The sequence below is a fragment of the Dreissena polymorpha genome, unplaced genomic scaffold, assembly GCF_020536995.1.
Source record: "Dreissena polymorpha isolate Duluth1 unplaced genomic scaffold, UMN_Dpol_1.0 chrUn145, whole genome shotgun sequence".
Taxonomy (NCBI): domain Eukaryota; kingdom Metazoa; phylum Mollusca; class Bivalvia; order Myida; family Dreissenidae; genus Dreissena; species Dreissena polymorpha.
The window spans coordinates 20,001-43,081 of record NW_026273459.1 but is presented as its reverse complement, the minus strand read 5'-3'; the positions used below and the strand labels follow the sequence as shown (position 1 = coordinate 43,081).

Below are 23,081 nucleotides of genomic sequence, written 5' to 3'. Positions count from 1 at the left end.
TGTTGTTGTGATTGTGGTTGTAGAAGTAGTTAACAAGAAAGCATACCATTGCGTATTGTGTTCGTTTTTATTATTGGCCATTCGTTAAGATTTGATTTCTATTGCAGGCCCTCTTCTAAGCTTTGGCGAAATTCTTATAAACCAATCACTCATCACCGACAATCTGGTAATCGGATGCTATTCAACAAATGCCTTAACACTGTCAATGACGAGTTTTAAGAAAAACACGACTAGTGAAATAGCAAAGTGTGAACGGTACCTAAAAACGTGTTTTTTGAGTAATGCCGTCTCCAATCAAACATTTTCAATTACCCACTTTAGTGGCGGCGCTCTTCTTACCGTGAACAATCTGAACATCGATCTATGTGGAACATACATGTGCTGTGAATCGTTTACACCGACCAAATGTGGCAGCACGATTGTACACTTACCGGATAGTACCACTACAAGTATCGTCCCAAGCAGTTCTAAACACAGTCAAGTTTCTCTTATTCTATATATTTACAAATTCAAATGCTAAAAATATCGGTTATTGACAAAACAATGAAAACGATTGCTTATCAACATCAGATGTAACGATGGTTAAGTAATATGCATGAACATTGTGTAACAAAATATTCCTTAATTAATAACAACTGTTAAATAAACATGTATATTTATGCAGTATATTAACTTACGGCCCTTTTATTCTTTAATGAAGTTGCTAATTAAGAATTACCGTACAAACACGGCGGTTGTGTATAATAATTCTCAAAACATTTTATACGCTTGACCCAAAACGTTTATCATGTGTACGAATGATATTTTGGTGAAATTAAATGTACTTAAATATTTCCAGATTCGAATGCCAGTTACGGGTCGAAAAAGCGAGCTTTAATGGTTTTAATTGTTATATTACACTTCCAAAATATGCAAACAAATTATTTAAAAACGCTGCTTTATTTCACACGAGGTTCAATGTTTTTTGACAATTGAAGAAATGTAAACTGTTTGTATTTATTTTAGATTTGAATAATGATACAAACCCCAATGGATGGTCAAAAACGAATGCGCACGGGAATCGTAACTCAACAGATTAATTATCGCAGTGTCTTGTACAGCGGTGGGTTGCGGTTCGTTTCCCTCATACTGACGTTGTGTGCAGTAATTATAATGAGGCCAATCTATCGCAAAATAAGTTAGTAACAATGCATGGATATATATATATATATATATATATATATATATATATATATATATATATATATATATATATATATATATATATATATTTAACACTTGTCATAATATACTTAAAATATAAGTTTATGTTTTTATTTATGTTTTTGAAATTGCAATTTTTGATTAGAAATAACGATAGGGCGGCAGCTGTTGATGCGTTTTGATAATACATATACACTTTTGATTTGGATCACACTTAATGATAACATTTCGAAATCAACCCGAGACTGTCAGCATAAATGTACAAACAAACTGTGTCAAACATTACTCAAAATTATATCAGATGACACATTTCTGAGGGTATAACGTACCCTAAACTTACAACGCACATGTATTTGCTTTTTAACATAGTAAAATGACGTATTGCAAGTCAAATACAAAGGGGAAGAACATGATTATTAATTCGGTGAAATTGAAGGTTAAATTCTCAATGGTTTAATTTTTCACCGGAAAAAGAATAAACTGGTTTTAACTTTGACATAATTGAATAGGTATTTATTGTATTCAAATGTCAGTATTATTTGTAAACATTTCAGAAATGGATGTCACTTGAACGAGAAATTCCAAGTTTGGCACAGCTACAAATGCGTATGTATATGTGTTTTATCATGCGCTTTTTGCTTTAACCTTTCAATGTTATAGTAGATGATCTTCTTTCATATTATCACAATCTTTAATAAGTATATTTATAAGGATTCTTTGCATTAAACTTTAATATAAGAAGATAAATGCAAAGCGAATTTTAATGCAAAAATAACTTTGTCAATTTCACCATAGTGTAACGTAACAGCATATAATATATGATACATCTTATATCATAATAATAAGGGTTCTATAAAGAAAATATTTGAATGTTAGAAATAATAACAACATAAATTAAGTTTGGAATATCAATAATAATCTTGATGATATATTGACCATGATTATAGTATTTGAAAATTATTATTATTTGTTAAATTATAAAAGATCTCTCGCAAGTAGAGACCAGTCATACCTGTACATTCAATTTAAAGTAGGCTAAATTAACAATTTGAAAAGGCAAAGATAACATATTGTAAACCAATGAATCTGTTACTGGGCGACTTGTATTTAGCGAAGGCAGCTAAGTTGATAGTTTGGTAAAAAAATATTGACACAGAACTTCTAATCTATTAAATTGTTTATACATCCATTGAAATATGCCGGTGAACACGACTACAGTAATATCTTATTATTAAGACATACACAGTATTGCAACGGGAATCTTAGTCTTATTAAATTATATTTCACATCCATTGAACTATGTAGTCAAATTAGATGTATGAACGGATTATTCGATAAATGGGAAATACATAAATAATTTGGTTTACTCCGTTCCCGGGGGTGTCATATTGGAACAGTACTCTAGCGGTCAGCCAATCGGCAAGTAACAAGCATTAAGGGAATTCTTTGCAAAACCAATTAGAAATCAACGAGTAATCAATATAACGCTTTGACCAATCAAATATAATGTAAGGAATTGTGTTAATTAATGTTAATGTGTATTTTAGTATAAAAACGAGATGTTTTTTGTAGCAAGGAAATTTAGATTTGAAGGCATATTATTGCTGCTTTCGCGGGCGGGGCCCGTTGAGGGCTTCGCATTTATCTTGTATTTGACAAACATTATGAAAACGTTGTGTAGTGTTAATAAGCAGAAATAAAACGGAAAAAAAAATCAGAAATGAACTTTGTTCTTACCGTGTGTTCTCCCACGAACAATGCGTAATTACGTTACAATAGAAAGAAATTAATATATAATCATATATGCTCATATTCAAATCCGTTCTGTTAACGTCACGTAAATTACACCTACATTAAAATAAAAAGCATATGTTTACACTAAACTCACACACAACTAATGAGCATATTCTTATTTTTCAGAAAAATGACGACCAGGAAATTTAATAAACAACATATTTATAGATATACAATCATGTACATGTATATCAAAAGCTTTTAAAAAACCATCATCCGCCCTAGTGGTAATCTAATTAACCGAGCATGAACCGTTCCAATTGTGTTTCCATCAGAAGTTGATGATTACGTAATTTTATGTGTACATTGTTTGTGTACACTGTAGGCAAGGTTAGATAAGAATGCGAGAGCATACTTTTTAAAACCAACTTTACAACAGGCAAATTAATATTGCAAAAAAACTAGACTAGCATAAACTGCTCAGGTATTTAGTCATATGTAATGGTTAACTATCAAAGTCGTGTCTTATACCATAGTTGCATAATAACTAATAAAACCCGCATAACACGTGTCTTTAATATATGAAAGATATAAAGTCTTTCTTCAAAGACTTTAATACCTTGTTATATTGGACCCAGATGCTATTGCAATTAAAAGATATTCAACTGAATACATGAACTGTCTTTCATAACAGCAGACTTGTCTGGAATTGTTTACTAAATACAGTCGTTCTGCAACATCAATGAGATCATTCAAAAGTAGCTGCAAACAGTATCATAACCAAGTGCAACATACCTAGTGTGTGGTAGAAAATATAAGTTGTACTTACCGCAAATTAATTTGCTTTGTATATTTGAATGAATGTCATTTTTTAAAATGTTTTTTGATATCATTCGGCGATATTAACTTTGAAAGTTAAATTTATATCTATTAAATAAATTTATTAGCCATATAATCACTTACTTAATTGTCCATATATATGTATGCTTTTATTGTATTGTTATTGATGAAAAGTATGATGATATATTATTGTTTTGTTTATATTGTAAAGTTTTGTTCATATAAATGCTGTCTTCGTTGTTTATGCAAATGGTGTGGTTATAGTGTAAGATTAGTTTATAAATTTCATAGCCTTATGAGAAAATATAATTAACAAGACGTTATACTGTTGTCTGTTTTTGTAAAAGAAGCCATATTAATCAGAAAGTCTATATTGAATATTGTTTAGAACACAAATTCGACCAACGTTACTGTTATGACGGTCAATGTCACGTGATTATGCAGGAAAGTTCGAATTGTGTGAGCTCTTGTGAAAATCTTTACAATATTAGCTAAAATCCATCTAAATACATAGTAAAACATGGATTAAAGTGCGTAAATTATTTGCTTAAGTGTTATGGGGAGAAAATCAATCAAAGTACTGACAGTACTGGTGTGACGATGCTTTTGAGAGGATGGATATAAAAGCATCAAGTTAAGTTTATCTACATCACCACAATCACCACAATTGTGTATGTTGGTACGAAAAAAAATTTGGTAAAAAAATTTTGCGAAAAAAATTTGGGTATGAAAACAAATTTGGGTACGAAAAAATATTTGGGAACAAAAAAATTCAGACCGAAAAAAAATTAGGTACGAACAAAAAATTGGGGATGAAAAAAAATTGGGTACGACAAAAAATTGGGTACGAAAAAAAATTGGGGGAACGGGAAAGTAGTACCTGTGGGGAACTTGACCCACACTCGCACATTTTCGGCCCTTTCCGTCAAACATCAGATAAGTTCCTCGAAGGCAATAGTATGAATACACATTTCGGAAGCGGTAATGCGGTCCTCTCTACGCGCGTCAAAATGTAAGCGAAATATGTACACAAGTCTGTCAGGAATGATTGAATTAACGAAGAAAATCGTGTATTGATATAAGTTTTTTGAAGAAATGTGCATAAAATATATTAAACAAGAGCTGTGTTTGTGAAACACAATGCCCCCTGCTGCGCAGGTTTGAAGCCATATATTTTACCTCTGACCTTGAAGGATGACCTTGACCTTTTACCACTCAAAATGTACAGCTCCATGACATACACAAGCATGCCGAATATGGAGTTGCTATCTTCAATATTGCAAAATTTGACATTTGACCTTGACCTTGAAGGATGACCTTGACCTTTCACCAATCAATATGACATATTATATGTGCAGCTCTATGAGATACGCATGCACGCCAATATTGAAAAAAGTTATGGCCAATGTTAAAGTTTTCGGACAGACAGACAGACGCTTTAAATTTGACATTTGACCTTGAAGGATGACCTTCAGCTTCACCTTTCACAACTGAGATGCACATGTATGCCAACTATCAAGTTGCTATGTTCAATATAAAAAAAGTTATGGCCATTAAAGTTTTCGGACGGACGGACAGACTGACACACTGACTGACTGACTGACTGACAGTTCAACTGATATAGGCCACCCTACCGGGGGCATAAAAAGCAATGGCGATATTTTTCTCAGCCACATAATTGTTAATAGTTTGATATCACAGAATGAAAGTGAAAGTAGAACTGTCAAAATGACAACCTGTCAACGTGTTGTTTTTGCTGGCACGAGAGGGCGATTACACTCAATGTGTTCACATTTTGACCATAGGCTTTGTCAATGACCTTTATAGTATGGGTAGCTTTGATATTTATTTATTGCTATCATGTAACTGCATGATTGTGTATATGTTTACAATACACAAAGCATAAATAATGATATAAATATACTGATTGAGCTTATAATAATCTGAGAACTATAGAACTATAGCCAGGTCAATTAAGGACTTAAAATACAATTTTGTGTCCTGATTTCATGAAGAAATGACCATGCATGTCCTATATTTCAAATTCAAGGCCCTGGTCTGACACATTGGTAGCATAACCGTTAAACTGTTACCAGGCTTATGAAATTAGTTTTTATTGAACTATCTAAATAAATCTAAATCAGGCACTGCCGCACTGATTTTTCTTGATTTAATACAGTCATAGATCAGTTGTGGCCTCTGGGTAATGACCAATGTTTGCTTACTTGTCACACCCTTAAAACTTTCCACACGTCTATAATAGCAAATCAGGATTTAGGTGATCTTCAATGGTACATTTAAACTTTTGGTCTGTTAAAGTCCAATCACATATTTAAATCTAGGCCATGTCAAAATCAAAGTGTCAAAGACAAATGAAAGATGCGTTCATTAATTATTGTCCAGTTGTTTACTACTGCTGTAAGTTTTTATATTATATGACTGATGAACATCATGTGAGAGAAAATTCACATTATCATTGTATATCAGGTTTAGCAGCCTTTTAGATAACAAAGTATGCTAATTTTTAATGTCGCTTCTGGGGATCGAACCCGTAGGGCTTTTAGGAAGATTCTGAAATTTTCGATCCCTCGAGAGCAACCAAACCAAAAATTAAGTCAAATATTGCCGACTCGGTTTTTTGAGTCGGTTCATGAGGGATAATGGAGCTTGATTGGTCATTGTCGGCTCTGGTACTACTTACATGTACCCTGGGTACTCTTAAGTATACTTACATGTACCCTGGGTACTCTAAGTATACTTACATGTACCCCAGGTACGGTAAATAAACGTAATTGTACTGTGCATATTAGACTGTACCCGAGTTGTATTCGCGCCCAAAATCCGATGTCGTAAAACGCGCAACCGATTATCTTAAACACACTTCTCTTCAAAAAACACTGCATCAACATGCTTTTTGAGTATGTGTTCCGATAATATAGAGGCCATTCTACAGAAAATTGACATAAATATGTATATATAATTATTATAAAAAAATAGTCGACAGCGACTGATTTAGGGTTAAATTTCCCGGGTACATTTTAGTATATTTACCGTACCCGGGATAATGTAAGTATACTTAAGAGTACCCGGGGTACATGTACGTAGTACCCGAGCCGACTATGAACAATCGAGCGATACTGGAAGGTGCAACATCTCTCACGCCCCCTAGCATCGCCTTTAGCAGTATTCAATTCTCAACAGGAAAGTGCTGGAGTCATTGATCCCGAGGGACAAGAAAAACAATTGATTAATGTTCGAAATAAATAATTTGATTAATGACAATTCTATTATTTGAGCCAGGTCACAGGAAAAGCGCAGTCAAATCTGTATCAAATTAAATTATTTGTTATTGTCAGAAAAACGCTTTTAAGCAAACAGCTTTCAAGCGACTGCAGGCTGATCTATATCCAAACTGGCCACAATCGCCTTAATGTCTCTTTTACTGTGACACAGTTCATTTAACTTTAAAATGATAAAAGTACTAACACTAAGAAAGAGTACAAACCAGGAAAGAGTTTGAAATCAATGTTGAATTTCAGGACAGCTTGGTGATCTGCAAATCCCCGATGAAATGTTGATATCGGGTATCATAGTCATTCAATAAGTCGCAAAATGCTCGAATACAATTTATAAAGAACAATGTGCCTTATATTGATAACTAAAAATACCAGTATGCCAGTTTTGCCGTGACCAGCTTTTACGATCCAGAAAGTCCTTCATTCACATCGAGTATATATCCTTCGAAGTCCAACTATTGTTGTCATAAGCGGAGATTTAGTGAATAAATAATTCATATATCCTAAATGACAGCTTCTAAATAGCGAAACAAGCTAATTTATGCAGTAAGAAAGTTTTGAATCGAGACTCTCATGGGGGCGGCCATTGTTGAATGTTGAAACACGAACGACAACTCTGCTAGGAGAATGTTATCAATGACGAGCAATCTCCTACGCAGTGACGAATGCAAAAGGGAAGTAACTGAAAACTCGAGTTGTCTCAATCGGACTGGCTCGGTCTTTTACATAGGTCGCCATTGTGATTTTTTATAGTTATCAAACCTTGGACGATGCTGTTCCAGCATCGTCAAAAAGAAAGAGTAAAGAAAGCAGTGGAAGTGAAAGTGATAAAGTGAACAAAGACAAAGGAAAAATCTTCAAACAAAGAGGCCCGTCAGGAGATACATCCATTTCGGTGAGTGACATTTAATGTGCGAAAAGTTTTGTTTTATACGAATCGGATTGTGTGCCATCTCCAGACGTTGACAATGTGTTCAGTGGGTATGTGAATAGTGTTGTAAGTAGTTCTGTCCAACCGGAAATTTCAACTATGGCAGAACCGTTAAATAGCGAGCTGCGCGCATACGTGAAGAAGATAGACACTAGAATGGAGAACATAGAAAAAAGGTTAAACACTCTCGAAGAAGTGGAAAGGAAGGTTAGCAGCTTTGAAACGGAATTGAAAAAGTTCTAGATGGTGGTAGCAGATAGAAACCGGAAGTTTGATGAGCAAGTTTCAAAGGTCGAGGATAAGACTGACAATATAGACTTTGCCCTGAGAACTATAAACAGTAAAGTAAGTAAGTAAGAGAAGCAGAGGAGCATTTTAAAGGAAGAAATTGTTTACTTGCAATCACTGTCTATGAGAAACAATTCGATGTTCAGTGGCATACCGGAACTTCGCGCCGGTATTATCCGAAGACACGGAAAGCACGTGACGGGCGTTTCTCCGCGAGAAAATGAAGCTTGCTAAGGACGAAGCAGCATCAATTAAGTTGGAACGTGTTCATCGGTCCCCGGGGTCACCGCCACATAGACAAGCCGCGCAGTTGATGTCAAATGACGTAAATTGCTTATTCCGTGAAAAGGAGTTTATTGAAGCTGGGACCTATGTCACAGATTGCACATATAACATGTTTGCGTTTGTTGTGTTACTGTTGTTAGAAACAAATGTGAACAGCTGGTACGTGTATATATTAATTCAGTAGTCCATAATACAGTAAATAATTATATTATGAAGATGTATAATAAAAAAAATCTATACTTTTTAATTGTACTACGTCTTAAAGACACAAACTGTACCTCTGCTTAATACTGTAAATGTTTTATACCAAGACAAAAAGGTTCTGCTGTTTCTCTAGAAATATACTAGTAATCCTTTGGCTTTAAAACGAGACACTTAAGTCGAAAACTTAATTTCAGACATGTATACTTTAACATAGAAGTGGGTCTAAAATGGTACATGTTTATAATCTAACAATATATCATAGCATTATTTGTCATCAATAAGCGCTGATACGATAACTATATAATTACATTTTTATGTATTACAATTTTCCAATTTTAATATCATACTCTGTTCCTTACATCCTCTAAATCTATTGAACCATAACGGCATTCAATTAAAGATAGGCATATGCAGATTAAAATAAACAGCATTTAATAACAAGAAATTATTATTAAATTTCTAATTGGTGTGCTTGCTGAACGTCATTATGAACATATTATGTATTAAACACCAAAGCATTTATGCAGATTCCAAGGCCACTAAAATCCAAGGCTCACCTCAAGTCACTTAAAAGTCATTTACGAATATAACAGATCCATCCTTAATAGCAAAGGTCGGCATTTATGCGAATATCAACGCAGTTGTCAACGCATTATTTAGTAAACTCATATATAACGTCATTTTAAATCAAGGCTATTTCGTTATTGCTATACTACAAATAAGCGATACTGCAAATAAATGAATTATTCATACTTGTTTGTACATATCTTTAAGACCTAATGACATAACAATGATTAGTCTGTTGCAATATGTATGCTAGTGATATTTCAATAATAATTGTTTGTATAAATGTCGTTCCCCGTTGTACATTTGGGATTGAATATATTTCCTGCTGATACATAAACCATTAAATAGTGTGTTAATATGTAAGGTGATTATGCAAACAGATTGAAGCAAATTAAATCTACAAGAGGTATATGTTATGGTCATAACGAGGTCCTTTATCACAAGCGATACATTTCTCAACAAGTGGACGCAGTAAAACAACAAACTATAAAAAAATACGCATTAAATATTTGCCTCTGTTAATCGAATGTGCTTTTTAATTATTAAATGGAATAAAAAATATTGAGACCATTTATATCAATATAAGGAATACAAATTAAATATTTAGCACAATACATAACATAACAAATTTATATATACATACTGTAAGATCATTTCGTAAACTCTACATGTACTTATGGATGCAGATAATGCAAATATAATCTGGCCTTAAAGTTCCGTCATTTTCGCTTATCAGAAATTTCATGGCGCTATTTCGTCATTAGTCACTTGCCTCGTATGACGGACAATGAGGTACTTTAACACTTCCCGCTGCTGCTGTTGAAGTAACAATGGCTTTAGAAACGCCACTTCACAACGTATCGTCTGACGCATGGTTGTTAAACAATGAGGTGATTGTTCGATAAATGTTGATTGTAGCTAGACTTTGTCTACTTTCATGAATCACTAATCATATCATAATGATTCGATAAAACAATAAACAATTAACTTACATTCACAAGGATTGTGGGCATGTTTCAACGATATGTATGGTATTTTTGCACTTATTCCACTTTAAAATATTAATGTTCTGACTTGATAACTAAAGAACATTATCTTAATACATGTACAATAATAAAAACTCTATATTTCTATTGTATGTTCAATGTTCAAAATTAATGAAATAACGAGCCGAACCTAATTGTTTGGCACCAATGTCCACCGTATACTCATGTAATTATTATGATGAACGTATGTGTCTCAAAAGTAAAAATACTGTAGCTAAACATTTCTTAAACTTCATAAGGTCTTAAAGATAAGATCATTTCAATATATAGGTTGAATCAAGTCGGAATATTTTTGTGAAAAATAAAAATTTCTGAGTATTAAGATTAAACACGAGAGAAAAACTCTATGCAATTTTCAAAGCGTGTGATTATGTAACTAAAAATGTTATATTAGTTTGTATGTATTCATTTCTATTAAATGTGCATTTAATTGTATTCTGTCGTAATATGTTGATTCTCTGAATTAAATATTGACGTTTATCCCTGTGTTATAATCGACTTGGTCGGCATTAGTGTTTGTCTGTATTTCATTGCGGGTCGTTCATAGTTAGATTGTTGTCCTTCTTGTCTTATATAACTCGTATAATTGGAACTGTATTACATTTTAGTGTGCATTTACTGGGAAATTGTTTGTTTTAATGGTCACACTTAACTGTTTGATGTGTCTTTTAAAATGAAAAGAAACTACACGTTGTGCTTGTGTGAGCTTATAACTGGAAAAGTTTCTTTAAGGGAATTGATAAATGCATTCCTTTTATAGAACGCGCACAAATATGTAAGATACTTACAGTGCATACTGCAAAGCTCTGATATCCAATCCTCAAGTGCCTAGTATATTATTAAATACTTGAATATAAGTTGTAACAAGTACATGCAAAGTCGCAATCACGTGAAGGCACATTTATCTACTCAAAATAAAATTAAAAACCATGTTGATATAAATAATACACAAAAAGCAATAACTCGCACGGCCATTGTAGGGCAGTCAGTTTATTACGAGACACAGACATTTCATCGACTTAAATAGACAGCTTCAAGTATAACAACAAAAGATGCAGCTTAAGCTTCAAACACATGAGTTAGAAAAGAAAAAGAATGTATACCTGTACATATAATAAATATTAACATATTAAGACCGTACATAATAGCTTTCCTGATAATATATACGCGTGTCGTTTTTTGCGCAAAACTATGCAAAACATGCCAACATAATAGAACTATGTTCAATTATAAATACGCACACAATACATATATATATATATATATATATATATATATATATATATATATATATATAGATATATATATATATATATATATATATATACCAAATACAATCTACAAATACGGGTACGCTGATGACAAAGGTAACGAATACGACTAGTATCATTTCACTGTGATGAAGATGAAGATGAAGCTGAAGATGGTTAGAAGCTGAGGATGAAGCTGACGAAGAAGAAGAAGAAAAAGATAATGATGATAAAGAAGAGAAGAAAATGGACATGAAGATGATGATGATGGTGTTGGTGATGATGATGATGATGATGATGATGATGATGATGATGATGATGATGATGATGATGATGATGATGATGATGATGATGATGATGATGATGATGATGATGATGATAATGATGATGTTGACGACGACGACGACGACGACAACGACGACGACAACGACGACGACAACGACGACGACGATAATTAAATAATTATTATTATTCAATTAAACGCATGTATGTTGTCGTTAAAAGCTGTTAGTTCCATAAACATCATATCATGTATAGTTTATTTGTAATGAGAAAGCAAACTAATCAAACCAAAATATTGATAAATATATAGGTGGACGTATCTAGATATTCGGTACAGGCTAGTGCATCCTCTACGTATTTATTTCATGTTTGGATATGCAGTATCTTTAACAACGTCAAGCGAAGGAAAATCTTTAATAAAAAAAGCCTGAACAAAGAAACAAAATACACATAAACATTGCACAGTTTGTGTATAATATGCATTTGTACGCTTTACAGCTAATATATACATATGAAAATATAATATAAGTTCATTTAGATTTTTTAATTCACTGTGCCATGTTCTAACATTTAGGGCCTTCCATAGTTGTTTCTCTATAGTTTAGAATATCATCATAGTCATTGTCGCCCTTCTTGACATCATCGATGGAACTGCCTCTGCAAACACGAATGCACAGGGGTCAAGCGTTGTAATGGGATAACATTGAACACAATTGCCGTAAACCAATTTACAATACATGTATAATTCGTGTTCCAAAATAGCTCTTACCATTATTTTAAGATATAATTGTTGAACATCATAAGCGCAATTTATGTAATACACTTTTTTAATACATGTACTTACATCTGCTGCTGATGTGTCATTTCATCTACAAAATAAATAAAAATGTTCTAAAAATTCTTAAAAAAGTAATTTATTTTGTAGATATGTCATAAGAATATAAGTTATTTAATTTAAAAACAATAACCGACTTTTTAAAACTTATTTTGTGCATATCAATTGTATCTGTTAATGCTTAAGTAAATGCATTTGCGTGTCACCTGTTTGCCTACACTTGTTTACTAAACTGTACGTATAGTCATCTGATGCCAGTTGTGGAGGTGGAGTCCCAAGGGGTCTGTATAATAAGACAACAACTTTTTTTCTGTGCAAATAGGTATTCCAGAGCTGCGTGTGACTAAATTGCCAGCTTTGCATTGTCATGACAATATATGATTATCACTTGGATGTGTTTGTGTATCTCAGTTCATTATGATATGAAATGAAAGTTTGAACAAAATTAATTTCCATCAACTTATTGTCAAGACATGCGTCATGTCTTTGTTAGAATGTTTAACAGTTGCATACAATCAAAAAGTCTTTTAGCCATTCTTCATGCACCAACATATGAAACTAGCAATTAAATCAACATGTATGTAAATATATGAGGTGGACAAAAAAGCTTTGTTCGACGGTTTCGTTTGTAGCAAAACAAATGCGAGAAAACCTGTATCTAAAATGTGACCTCAGTATTTGTGGTAGGAAGTATAAAACACCGTTAATATCATACCAAGCAAAATTGATAAATAATCAAATTGCTCGTTTCCATCGAATACTTACTTTGAAATGTCTGGTTTCTTGCTTACTGCAAATAAACAGTTAAATATGGAACAGTCTTGAATAAATTGAACAAAAAATTGTTTCATGACATGTACAAAGAGCAGAAAGAAAGACATTTGGAATGCAACAGTACAACATTATTTTAGTTGTATAATAGGTTTACATTTTCAACCAAAGTATGTCAACAGTGAGCATTTATATCGATTCCAAACTTTGCGTTGGATATATATGTTAGTATAATTTTAGACGGACATAAAAGGAAACGAAACGTGTTTCTAAAAATCTTACATTTGTTAACCACACTGTATGAATACTCTCCGTCCACTTTCAATGTTGAAGGAGGGACACACGCTGCGCTGTACATGTGAAATAACAAACACGGGCATTGCATACTGACCAGCATTGATAAAGAAGTGTATATAATACGATTTTCTAGGTGTGTACATCCCCATTGTAGACCGTTGTATACACATGAATTACATACGTTCATGTATTTAGTGTTTTTAACAATTTTCTCTGAGAGATTAATATTGTTACAAACATGTTTTAGTACATTACAATACTTTTCAGTCATATCAACATTTTTGCAAACTCATGTTACAGACTCATATTGGGATATATTTATAGTTTGTTCGGGTATGTAATCAATATTAAACTCAGAATTATCACAAAATGACACTTTAATACACTAACCAACACGAATAGCAGTAAAGTCACAATCACCTTACAAAATACATGCCAAAATGAAGGCATCGATTTATCACCTTATTGAATTATTTATTCAACAATCATATCCGTACTTACATGTCAGGCCTTGCTGATGCACCTTAAAGTAATTTAGAACAATAGTTTCAACACGTAACAATATCACATACATGTTATGGACTAAATACATATAGTAATTGCAAGCGGGTGCCCTATGTGAAACGACATTTAATATGTTCTATAATAAAGCATGCATCTATTGAACTTAAACACTTGACAACATACGTTGACTTTTCGATAAGGTTTCGTTGGTGCTACTGTATGTTGGATCGTCGTCTTCCAGTTGTTGAATGCGACACTCATCATCCTCAGCACGACGTAGATCGCTGGACAGAACATGCATTTAATTAGTTACTTGACTTAAAACTTACAGCATACAATATTAAGACAAGACATAAATTCATCTATACATCAGTATTATTAAACGTTAATATACTCAATACACGTTACCTTGCCAATTGTGAATTGCATTCTGAAAGATAAAATGTTTTACAAAATTTGGTCACGTTCTTCTTTCGCTTGCATAAGACATACTTTTACATTTGTAATTCACTTTGATTTTTATAATGTCTACTGCATTTTATCACACATTATTATGTCTTAAATATATATGTAAGAACAAGGCAGGCGATTTGAAACATTTAGCAAAACTAATCTTGTCATAGTGATTTTAAATTAAGAAAAGGGTCCAGAGATTTATATTACTGTACATTATACCATCATACACTTTTAGTCCGAATTTAGCTAAATTTTGAATGCAGCTTCAATATAGGGTATACATGCGCATCCTTGTCCTGGCAATATTAATTTTCAAGACGTTATGGTTATTTAAATATAAATATGTCAATTTCGAAAGGATATTTCTTTACCGCGTGCAATCTGATGAACTACTTATCCGAATGTGATGAAATAATTGCCCTTTGAATACTATTACATAGGTGCGTTTGACCTCTGGTACTAATAATCCGAATTGTATGATTCGTCAGGATCCCTATTAAGCAGACATGTGCCTATTTTCAGATTTCAGAAACTAATGATCCGATAATGATATACGCATATAGAATGTGGTTACTCTCCCGTGAGATTTCAGGATGTTATTGTCCCTCAGATTTTAATTGTTTCCACAAAATTCATACATACATGGACAGCATCAGGTAGCTGGGTGGTCTACCAGCAACTAGCCGTTTTACTGATATTCTTTTTGTCAATAAATAGGTTATTTTGGGAATCCCATGGTGGTATTTAAGGACAAATCCAGGACTAATGTGTAAAACTTCTAACGAACAGCTTGCCTTCTTGTTAAGATTGTTAAATCGTAAATATAATATAACCGAGCGGAATAGCGCTCCATAACATAAGAACACGCATTACCCCGTTTCTAAGCCTGAATTATTACGATCGTTACGTGCGGTTTATTGTTTTGAGCATAGAGGATCATACAAGAAAGTGAACCAATCATATAAAATGACGTATAATTAAAGGAAAACAAGCGAGCTATATTCGTATCTATTGTCTATGTCATTAATAAACAAAATATGAATTGACTTAATCAAGCTAATCTCCATTTGTTCCTCTAACCTAAACGCGAGTAAACATAAGATCTTACCTGTATCTTTTGCAAAGGAATATATACTGTCATCAGGTATCGTGCTAATTATAGAAGACAAAGAAAACCATTAATTCCATGGATATTGCTGATTGTATGCGACATCAAATGTTTTAAAACTGAAGTTTTTTTGTGTTAAATATACTTGACATTACGCCTTACAAAATAATATTGGCCCATGACTTGAACACGCGTGTTATTGTGTATCAATCATATCATATTGATTTCAGTTACTTACACGATGTTTGACTCTAGCGTTATGTCTTCTTTCGGAACTACTGGAAAAATGTTACTTATTAAAATATACATGCATTATAGATGTTTCACATAAACACGTATACACACCTACAAAGAGTGTGTGTTACTTTTAAAAACACAATCTTAGAGAACGACAATAAAGTCCGCCTATTTCACACATATACTGTGTGCCTTAGCGCACTTTTGATGATTTGTTATAGTTGTTGGATAATATTGATGGTATGACATGGATGAATTCATAATTGAAAATACTTTTCTTAAAATGTTAAACAATTATTCATATATGACAAATTACGATCAGTTATTTAAATATTACAAAGTAAACCAAATTCTATTAAGAAAGACTGAATCGTATTCACCGTTGTTCTGTCCACATATGGAGCAGAGTTTCTTTCGAAATATAAACAGTGCCATGCCGATGTATAACAATACGAATGGTCCGGCTATTTTGAGAGCCAACTCTGTCACTGCAATACCAAAAATTTGCAATATTATGTGATTATATTTCTTTTCATACACGCACAGCCATGTACATTGTAAATTACAAGTCGTCTTTATAACACTGATTCAAAAAGAGTTTATAATAAACAGGTGGTTAGACACAGCTTTTTAAACAAAACCAGCTTTCAATAAACTTACAAATGCTATAATGGTATTCGAGGAGGAAATATTGAATGCAACCGTAACAAAAACTATGGATTTTTATGAGAAGATCAAGTATTACGGAAGCGAAAACTCTTATAATTTTGAATAGCATCTGCAAACTTCATATCTTATTCCCATGGTGTTCTTGTATATTATGCTTAAAGTATATGCACTCAGATACTCAGTTTAAAATCTTTGGTAAATTAGTGTCTCAAACACATTTCGTTAGTATATGTTTAAACAATATGGGGTCTAAACTTTGCAATCGCAATTCAAATGATGATTTACGGGTACGCACATACAAGTTTATTATTTATGTATACATCGCTAAAACATCAACTCTAACAACGTTACATGTAATTAGCTCAAAACTACATTTGTTCAGCCAGGAACATGTTGTGTTGTAAGTCAAATAATAAATAAGTTCACGGTAGTAGAAATCGTTACTAATATTCCCGACAAGCGCTACTGATTTCTTTATGCGGTACTTTATGCATCGGGTAGAAAATGCATACTATAATTACTATACTATAATTATTTGCGCAGAACGTTCAACTCAGCATTATTTCCTACCCGCACCACATTGTCGTAGGTTCCAAGCTTCACAATTAAAAAGTAGTTCACCGGTATTTATACTTTTTCGTTTTACTTTTTGTAAACTTATGATGATAATCTGTAAAAATAATTAATATGCCGTTATTGCGCTTTTGTTTTCTACGTGACTCTCCTTTAAATGATATACAACAAAAAATCGACCACAAAAAACAACAATTACAAAAGTGTCTTTATTTATGTCTTTCGTATTCATTTCTCTTGAGCTACATTAAATATCATGCAACAATGAACTAGAATAGCCATTTGCGTATATACCAAAATAAATTAAAAATGCTTATGAAAAAAACTAATCAGTCTCAGAGTCCAAGCCTCAATTTCAACCATTTAAATGTGTGTGTGTGTGTGTGTGTGTGTGTGGTGTGTGTGTGTGTGTGTGTGTGTGTGTGTGTGTGTGTGTGTGTGTGTGTGTGTGTGTGTGTGTGTGTGTGTGTGTGTGTGTGTGTGTGTGTGTGTGTGTGTGTGTGTGTGTGTGTGGTGTGTGTGTGTGTGTGTGTGTGTGTGTGTGTGTGTGTGTGTGTGTGTGTGTGTGTGTGTGTGTGTGTGTGTGTGTGTGTGTGTGTGTGTGTGTGTGTGTGTGTGTGTGTGTGTGTGTGTGTGTGTGTGTGTGTGTGTGTGTGTGTGTGTGTGTGTGTGTGTGTGTGTGCGTGTGCGTGTGTGTGTGTGTGTGTATGCGTGTGTGCGTGTGTATGCGTGCTTGTGTGCGTCCATGTGTGCATGGATGTTTTCGTGTGTTTGCTGGACGGTTCCCATCCAAAAAATATTAACATCTTACAGGTTAACATACTTTTGTAATATAAACACTTTGGCAGCGTAAATAGTCACAAAGCTTTGCACATTTAATATCTACCGTTACATTGTAGGGTATGTAAGCATGGAATTTCACATGGAAAATAATGAATAAGTCGTGAAACGCAAACAATAAGGCGGTTGTACACAAAACATATTTTGAACAAAAAAGACTATTAAAGCATATTGTTACATATAAAATTGCGCAGATATACAATACAAATGTGTTCGTGTATATAAAAAATGGTAGTAATACAACCAAGTGTCTTGTTTGCAGAAAAATCCACATGTACGCATTTATATTTCTATTTTAAGAAAGAAAGAAGTTAACTTTACATACCGTACTGTAATCGTATTTGGTATTATACAGACAAACTGTTACTAGTTTTGGTTATATATACAAAAGACATTTATACAAAAAGATTAACGCACTTCGTTTTATTGTCGAATACATAAATATACCCATAAATATGTACATACATTTTAAGCAAAATGTTACATTTGTCAAGCGTCCTGTATTTACAATCGCAAACTACCGGTAGGGTGCGTAAATTGGGTTCATAATTTCTTCATAATGTTTAAAAATGGAAACTTGAAATTGATTTAGTATTCATTCTCGCTCGTGATCAAGAATTTTCGTTTCACGTTCGGAAAACCGCCTTTGTGAAAACATTGAACTCAAAATCACGCTGGAAATTCATCTGATATGTTTGTGTTGTCATCCAGAGCGTCGTAATAAGCGTTGAAACAAGGGTTGGGAAAATGTAAAATAGTTAACATTTGCTTTATGCATTTTGATATTTAGTATGCCGCTTACCGTTGCTAAAAATTAACACTCTTAAGTAGGTAATCTTAACTGCAAAAAAAGCAATCAAAAAAATCTACAGACAACTACATTAAGGTTGCGGATATGCAAGGACTTGAATAATGAACATATTGTGACACTCAATATTATAAACATAAAAAAACAGACATTCAGGCGAATGACAATTAAATGGCTTCATGGCGAAACTCTGCATTTTTGTCAAAATTCAACCCGAAAATATTGCAATTGCAGAAACATTTATCTCTTTTAACCCCCATGTATGGATGAAAAACTAAATTATAATATGATTGTATGAATATGCTAGGATCGAATTTATAAAGATATTTCAACAAGGTTAATCACATAACGGATTATCGTTATGCTTTGTAGGTTAACTCATTAAAAAATGATACATATGATTAATGCCTTTAAGAAATATTGAGAACTTCGAAAAAACGAAGAAAAAAGTGTATTATTGCGGAATAGCCAATTTGTCAATTGCTGGTTCTATTCGCGATCAAAGATTTTAGCACGCGACTCATTGTAAAGGATACGAGAATAGCCAATGCATATCGAAACCCTCCAATTAAAAAAGCCATTCGGTAACGGACGAATTTCGGGATGGACATATTTACAAATTGTGTTAAAAAGAAGCAATTTTAATTGCAGTTACAGCATGAACTACATCAAGCAGTTTGCTTTGTCGACTGAGTCTCTTGAAAAAGATGACACAATTAATATGAAAACTTCCTTCTGTTGGTTGTTGTTGTTGTATGCTCAAGCCAAATTGCTGTACTGCAAACTATCTTCGCCTAGGCTTCGATCAAGATTCTCGTAATGCTCGGGTTCCACATCCGCCCTGAATGAAATCAAATCAAATGACGTAAGTAACACATAATGAAACCATGTGTTAGACCATTACTCAACTGTTTGAATGTGTTTTAATTCTTAAACTGATCACGCATTATTTATATTTATCATACTCGTATTAATTGATGTTGTAAGAAGAAATCCTTGTGAGTGTATTATTATACTAACTTACTCGTTATAAATGGGTGTACATAAATACGACATTCTTTAAGAATCATATCAAAATAAATTATTAAACGTTTTGAAATAACTTGTTTAACCTTTCACATGATACATCTGTTTTGACATCTGAAGATCCCTCCATTTCTGCAAATATGTTAGAAAAGTTATTGTTCGTATTGTGTATACTACGATTCTTCATTGGTTTCACATACTACTTTAACAATTATGAGATAATTTACGCACATTTAACATAACAGTATTTGATTTCCTGATTAAATAAATATTCCTTATAATTATATATTTTTTTCGGTTTGCTTTTATTGTTCTGAATATGTTTATGTCAGTGCTTTCTTATTCCAATTTGGTCTTACATTATAACAAATTAGAAGAGTGTTTCGCTGAAATAGCTCGCATGTCTCATTCTTACCGTCGGACAAGTTTATCTCTGCTAAGGCCAAGAAAGGAAAGCGCTTCCCTGCTTTTGTAGCTGCGGTTGTGGAGTAGGTACTGGGTGATGAAACATCGCTTTTCATCCGGGTTACAAACTGAGAAAAGTGACACCTCGGTGCATGGGAAATATTATAAGTGGTAGTTGCTTGCGTTAAGATAATACTATCAACGTTTTCAATTGGACTTGCTGTGTATGATTGGTGATGGGTTCTGTCCATATTGTTCTGCAACGTTGAACCGCCAGTCATGGGCTCAATTTGCGTATCTGCGATCTCGTGGTAATGAACATGTGTGTTCTCTTCAGAGGTTACATCTATGCTACTTAACATGACTGTCGCTGTCTGCTGATCTGTAAATTAACAAACACGTTACTATTAAACAAATGAGCAAAAACATTAATACAATAATGCGTGCTGGTTATCCGTGCTGCTTATTGCATGCAGCTATTTTTAAAATGATTCTACCGAAAATAATTAAAGGAAAACTTGAGTGATTACCTCAATCAATGATAAAAGTTAAAATGCATGTACATTTAAGACGCTATATTTTTCTCCCACTTATTTACGTCTTTATATCGTGTTCATACAGACAAGTTACGTACCGCTTGGGTGCGTTTTATATCTCCAATATGCGCAGATTGATATGTTTGCTGCTATAATTAGTGCCACAGCGGCAGCAGCAATGATGATTACAAGTTCGCTTTTTGAAAACGCTGTAAAACGAAAGACATATTGACATGGTTGATTTGTAGTAACACTATTAACATGGTTGATTTGCGGTAACCATGTTCATTGAGTTGTATGCAAGTAACGAACCGATAATTCAACTAAATATATAATTCACGAAGCGATGCATATATGGCTTATGTGTTTTTATTTGCATAATCAACAAATATGTTATTTTGGAAAAATACAATCAAATTAAAAAAAAACAAATACGCATAATTTTGGCTGTACACAAAATGTTGTATGAAATTCTGATTATAAGACTACTAATATAGGAAAGAAATGTATAATAAGCAAAAAATGCCTATATCTGGCGTAAATAAAGCAAAAACAGGTGTAAGAAATGTTATGAATTCGAAACAACAGAACAATCAAGTATATATTCGCAAAAGACTCCATTTTTGTAATATTCATAATAAGCATATAGTAATGTTGACTAGGGGTATCAGTTGAACATGTGCTATTTCATCAGCAAATATGTACACAAAAACAGATACACTATCAATAGCGGTAGTAAATTGGTTGGGAACGCAAATATTCACCAATGATGTTTGCAAACACAATAAAAAATGATGATACTGTTTTACCTAGCCTGCCCCTAAAGATACATCAAAGAAATATGAGTATGACATTGGATTTGTACACTTATACAACATTTTGCTTCGTTTAGCGCTTGTTTCAAACAAGCGGACGATAATGTGTGATATTACATTAATTTAATGTGTTTAATAGCCCATCATAAGTATCCAAAATCGGGATAGTTCAGTAAATGGTAAACACCTCTCCCATGCAGCAAGGGTTTGATTCGCGATCACGGAAGCATTTGAGTTTGGATGGTGGTGAACGTACTGAAAATGTGGGGATACTTCCGGCTACTCCGGCTCCCCCCCCCCCCCCCCCCCAAATAATAAGATAAGAGCAACTTTGAAAATCTTTCTTTAACAACGTAATAGCTAGCAATCGCAGCTATAATTATCAATACTTTTTTTACTTTCGTGAATTCTATTATTTAATTAGGTAGCCGTGCATGGAAGCACACCTGGTACACATAATGCAGTCTTAGGCGCGGACAGATGTCTTGATCATGCTTTAAATAATAACAATATGTCAATTTTTTACTTCGGTATTGCTTTCGATAATATATGTTCAGTTTTAAATGTTCATTATTTAGTTCGTGTTTGCGGGATCGTGTTTACTTTACCATAAGTCTACTAGATTAAATACAGAATGTTTAATTTATCGGAATATTAAATAAACGATACACGTAAAACATGCATAAGTATAAGCAAAAACACAAGGTGTTCTTTATTTCTGAAATATTATTGAGCAGTTCATAACTGAACTTACGATCGAGTTTTATATGTTGTGATGTTAATCAGCAAATATTAATTACTTCGGGAACGTTGCTAGTTTCAACGAAACGAATCCCGGAATAAGCTTGCCAAACCAACTGGTTATACAAACAAGTCAGACCAATATATAACACATGCACAGTAAAACTATTTGAGCTTTTACTATTTACTTTCCACTACCTTTGATGGATAAAATGGACCATTATCAATTGTAATTATGGATAAGAATTTTCCAATTTAATCGCAATCCGGTGTACGCAATCAAATAAAACCAGCTTTCAATAAACTTACAAATGCTAAAATAGTATTCGAGGAAGCAATATTGAGTGAAACCGTAACACAAACTATGGATTTTTATGAGAAGATCAAGTATTACGGAAGCGAAAACTCTTATAATTTGAATAGCATCTGCAAACTTCATAGCTTATTCTTATGGTGGTCTTGGATATTATGCTCAAGGTATATGCTCTCAGATACCTGGTTAAGGATCTTTGGTAAATTAGTGTATCATACACA

At 33.2% G+C, this 23,081-nt stretch overlaps 1 protein-coding gene and 1 long non-coding RNA gene across 2 annotated transcripts in view; both read right to left on the bottom strand.

Moving 5' to 3' along the window:
- Nucleotides 1-11,702: 11,702 nt before the first annotated feature.
- On the bottom strand, nucleotides 11,703-13,551 carry LOC127864149 (uncharacterized). Its single transcript, XR_008041522.1, has 4 exons — nucleotides 13,527-13,551; nucleotides 12,968-13,044; nucleotides 12,771-12,795; nucleotides 11,703-12,583 (listed from the first exon to the last, which is right to left on the bottom strand). It is a non-coding gene; the product is annotated as an uncharacterized LOC127864149 (long non-coding RNA).
- Nucleotides 13,552-13,707: 156 nt separating this feature from the next.
- Nucleotides 13,708-23,081, bottom strand: part of LOC127864148 (uncharacterized) — an 11,120-nt gene continuing 1,746 nt past the window's right edge. Inside the window, exons 3-9 of the mRNA XM_052403833.1 lie at nucleotides 16,515-16,622; nucleotides 16,136-16,175; nucleotides 15,898-15,941; nucleotides 14,742-14,763; nucleotides 14,517-14,617; nucleotides 14,331-14,352; nucleotides 13,708-13,882 (exon numbers count right to left, since the gene is read on the bottom strand). Of these exons, the coding sequence (XP_052259793.1) occupies nucleotides 13,708-13,882; nucleotides 14,331-14,352; nucleotides 14,517-14,617; nucleotides 14,742-14,763; nucleotides 15,898-15,941; nucleotides 16,136-16,175; nucleotides 16,515-16,569 (459 nt within the window). The 5' untranslated portion in view covers nucleotides 16,570-16,622. The remainder of the gene's footprint in view (nucleotides 13,883-14,330; nucleotides 14,353-14,516; nucleotides 14,618-14,741; nucleotides 14,764-15,897; nucleotides 15,942-16,135; nucleotides 16,176-16,514; nucleotides 16,623-23,081) is intronic.